The following is a 1,751-nucleotide window of genomic DNA, read 5'->3' as shown; positions in this document are numbered from 1 at the left end:
CTCTGGTCTGGCTAGAGCGAGCTGAGCCCTGCTGCCTTCCCCAGCTCTAGGAGGGCTGAAATGGAGCCCTGGAGGACAAAGCAGCAGCAGAGCGTGGAGGCTGGGGCTGGAGAGAGCGAGCACCGCAAGCGCAAGTGGAGGGAAAGCCTCAGCAGCCCAGCGTTGGAGCAGCCGGCTGCTAATGGCGTCCACGCTGCGGACGGCACCCGAGGTATGACCGTGTGCCTTCACCCTGCCTGGTGCCTGGCAGGGGAGAGCTGGCTGCTTGTCTGCCCACACAGCCCCTCAGGGCACTGGTGTCCAGTCCCCAGTGCTTGCTGGTCCCCAGAACTGCCTGATGGTGCCTGTCTTCCTGACCCCGTCCTCGGCTGACCTGCCCGCAGCCCTGCGTGCTGCTCATGCAGGAGAGCTGCCCAGGTGTACCCTGGATAAGGGTGTGCTCCTCTCCTGACTTTTTGGGGACAAGCCCCTCAAGGGGTGAAGATTTGCCCCCAGTTCCTCCCCAGTGTGCCCAAACACCCTGCACCATCAGGACCTCGTTTGTCCTGAGAGTGTTTCCTGGGGCGAGATCTGCCTCTGAGATGGAGCGACACAGGAGCTCCCTGTGCTCCCTCCGGCTCATCCTCCCCCCTCCTGTTTCTGCAGCGGCAGCGTGTGCCTGGGACAGCCAGGCTGGAGACGGGTACAGGCGCTGCCCAGCTGCCCTGGGCCCCGAGCCTGGCCGTGGGGCTGGCACAGCACCTGGGAGCCAGGAGGAGTCCAGCGTGGTGGAGGAACTGCTCAGGAACTCCTTGGACAAGGCTTATGGCAAACAAGGTAATCCCTGCGCGCCTGGGTGGCTCCCCTGCCTCGAGCCCTGGGTGCGGGCAGAGCCCTCCGTGCTCTGCCAGGGCCTGGGCTCTCCCCCCAGCACCAGCGCGGGCACCTGGGGGGGGCTTCTGGAACCGGGCAAAGGCACCTGGCCAGGGGGGTGTTGGGGGTGCCGCAGGGTGGGGTGCTGGCAGGCAGAGATCTCAGCTGTCAGCCAGGATGCCATTCGGGACGCAGCGTGGGCCCGGAGCGAGACGATCATCGATGAGTGGGACGAGGAGTTTGACAGAGGGAAGGTGGGTGCTGGCTGCGTCCCAGGCTGGGGTGGGTGCGGGGAGGCAGGGGACTCTGCGATCTGACCACAAGAGCCTTCCTGCCTCTGCACAGGTAAAGAAGGTTAAAAAACCTAAGCGGGAGCGGAGGAGACACTTCAACCCCTTCCAGCAGCTGCAGAGCAAGCGCAACTTCTGGTCGGTGACGCATCCTGCCAAGGTGGCCAGCCTGAGCTATCGGCTCTGAGGTGAGTGAGCACAGGGGGGCAGGGAGGGGGGCGGCTGCCTGGTGGGGGGCTAACGCCGCTCCTTTCCTCCCAGGTGGAGATCTGTGTCCCCCAGCCAGCGAGCGGAGCAGTCTCTGGTCAAGGACCGGTGGGGGAGCGCTGTCCTGGGAGCTGCTGCTGGACCCTGCTGCGGAGGGGCGTGGGGGGGAGGCTGGTCCCGCGTGTCTCCAGGGCCCCAGCCCCGGGTGTCATGCCGTGCTTGGTGTCCCCTGCCTTCCCCTTCGGGGAGCTGCTCTCCCTGGGGTCCCTGGGGGCTGGGGCTGCTTCCCTCCGCTCTCCAGCTGAGGAGTGGGGTGAGGGACGCCCACTCCCCTGCCTTGTCCAGGCTCCTCTGCCAGCTCCTCTGTGCCTCTGCCCGGGGCTGGAGCAGCCCCTTCCCCCC

At 66.6% G+C, this 1,751-nt stretch overlaps 2 protein-coding genes across 3 annotated transcripts in view; both read left to right on the top strand.

The window, feature by feature from the left end:
• The window catches only part of USP36 (ubiquitin specific peptidase 36), a 10,658-nt gene extending 8,915 nt beyond the window's left edge, over positions 1-1,743 (top strand). The window contains exons 14-18 of one of the 2 annotated variants that reach the window (XR_004842940.1): positions 45-211; positions 646-816; positions 989-1,106; positions 1,198-1,330; positions 1,404-1,743. Coding sequence is in view for 1 of the 2 variants with exons in the window: in XM_035901682.1 (XP_035757575.1) it covers positions 45-211; positions 646-835; positions 989-1,106; positions 1,198-1,329 (607 nt within the window). In the remaining variant the exon portion in view is untranslated. Of the gene's footprint in view, positions 1-44; positions 212-645; positions 836-988; positions 1,107-1,197; positions 1,331-1,403 lie in introns of both variants that reach the window. The other variant, XM_035901682.1, reaches the window with a different exon arrangement.
• LOC104132661 (cytohesin-1) overlaps positions 300-1,751 on the top strand; it is a 22,215-nt gene continuing 20,763 nt past the window's right edge. The window contains exons 1-2 of the mRNA XM_035901676.1: positions 300-303; positions 1,228-1,235. The gene's annotated coding sequence lies outside the window, so the exon portion shown is untranslated. The remainder of the gene's footprint in view (positions 304-1,227; positions 1,236-1,751) is intronic.

This window comes from Egretta garzetta, unplaced genomic scaffold (genome assembly GCF_000687185.1).
Source record: "Egretta garzetta isolate BGI_Z169 unplaced genomic scaffold, ASM68718v1 scaffold1351, whole genome shotgun sequence".
Taxonomy (NCBI): Eukaryota; Metazoa; Chordata; class Aves; order Pelecaniformes; family Ardeidae; genus Egretta; species Egretta garzetta.
This window is presented reverse-complemented; position numbering and strand designations above follow the sequence as displayed.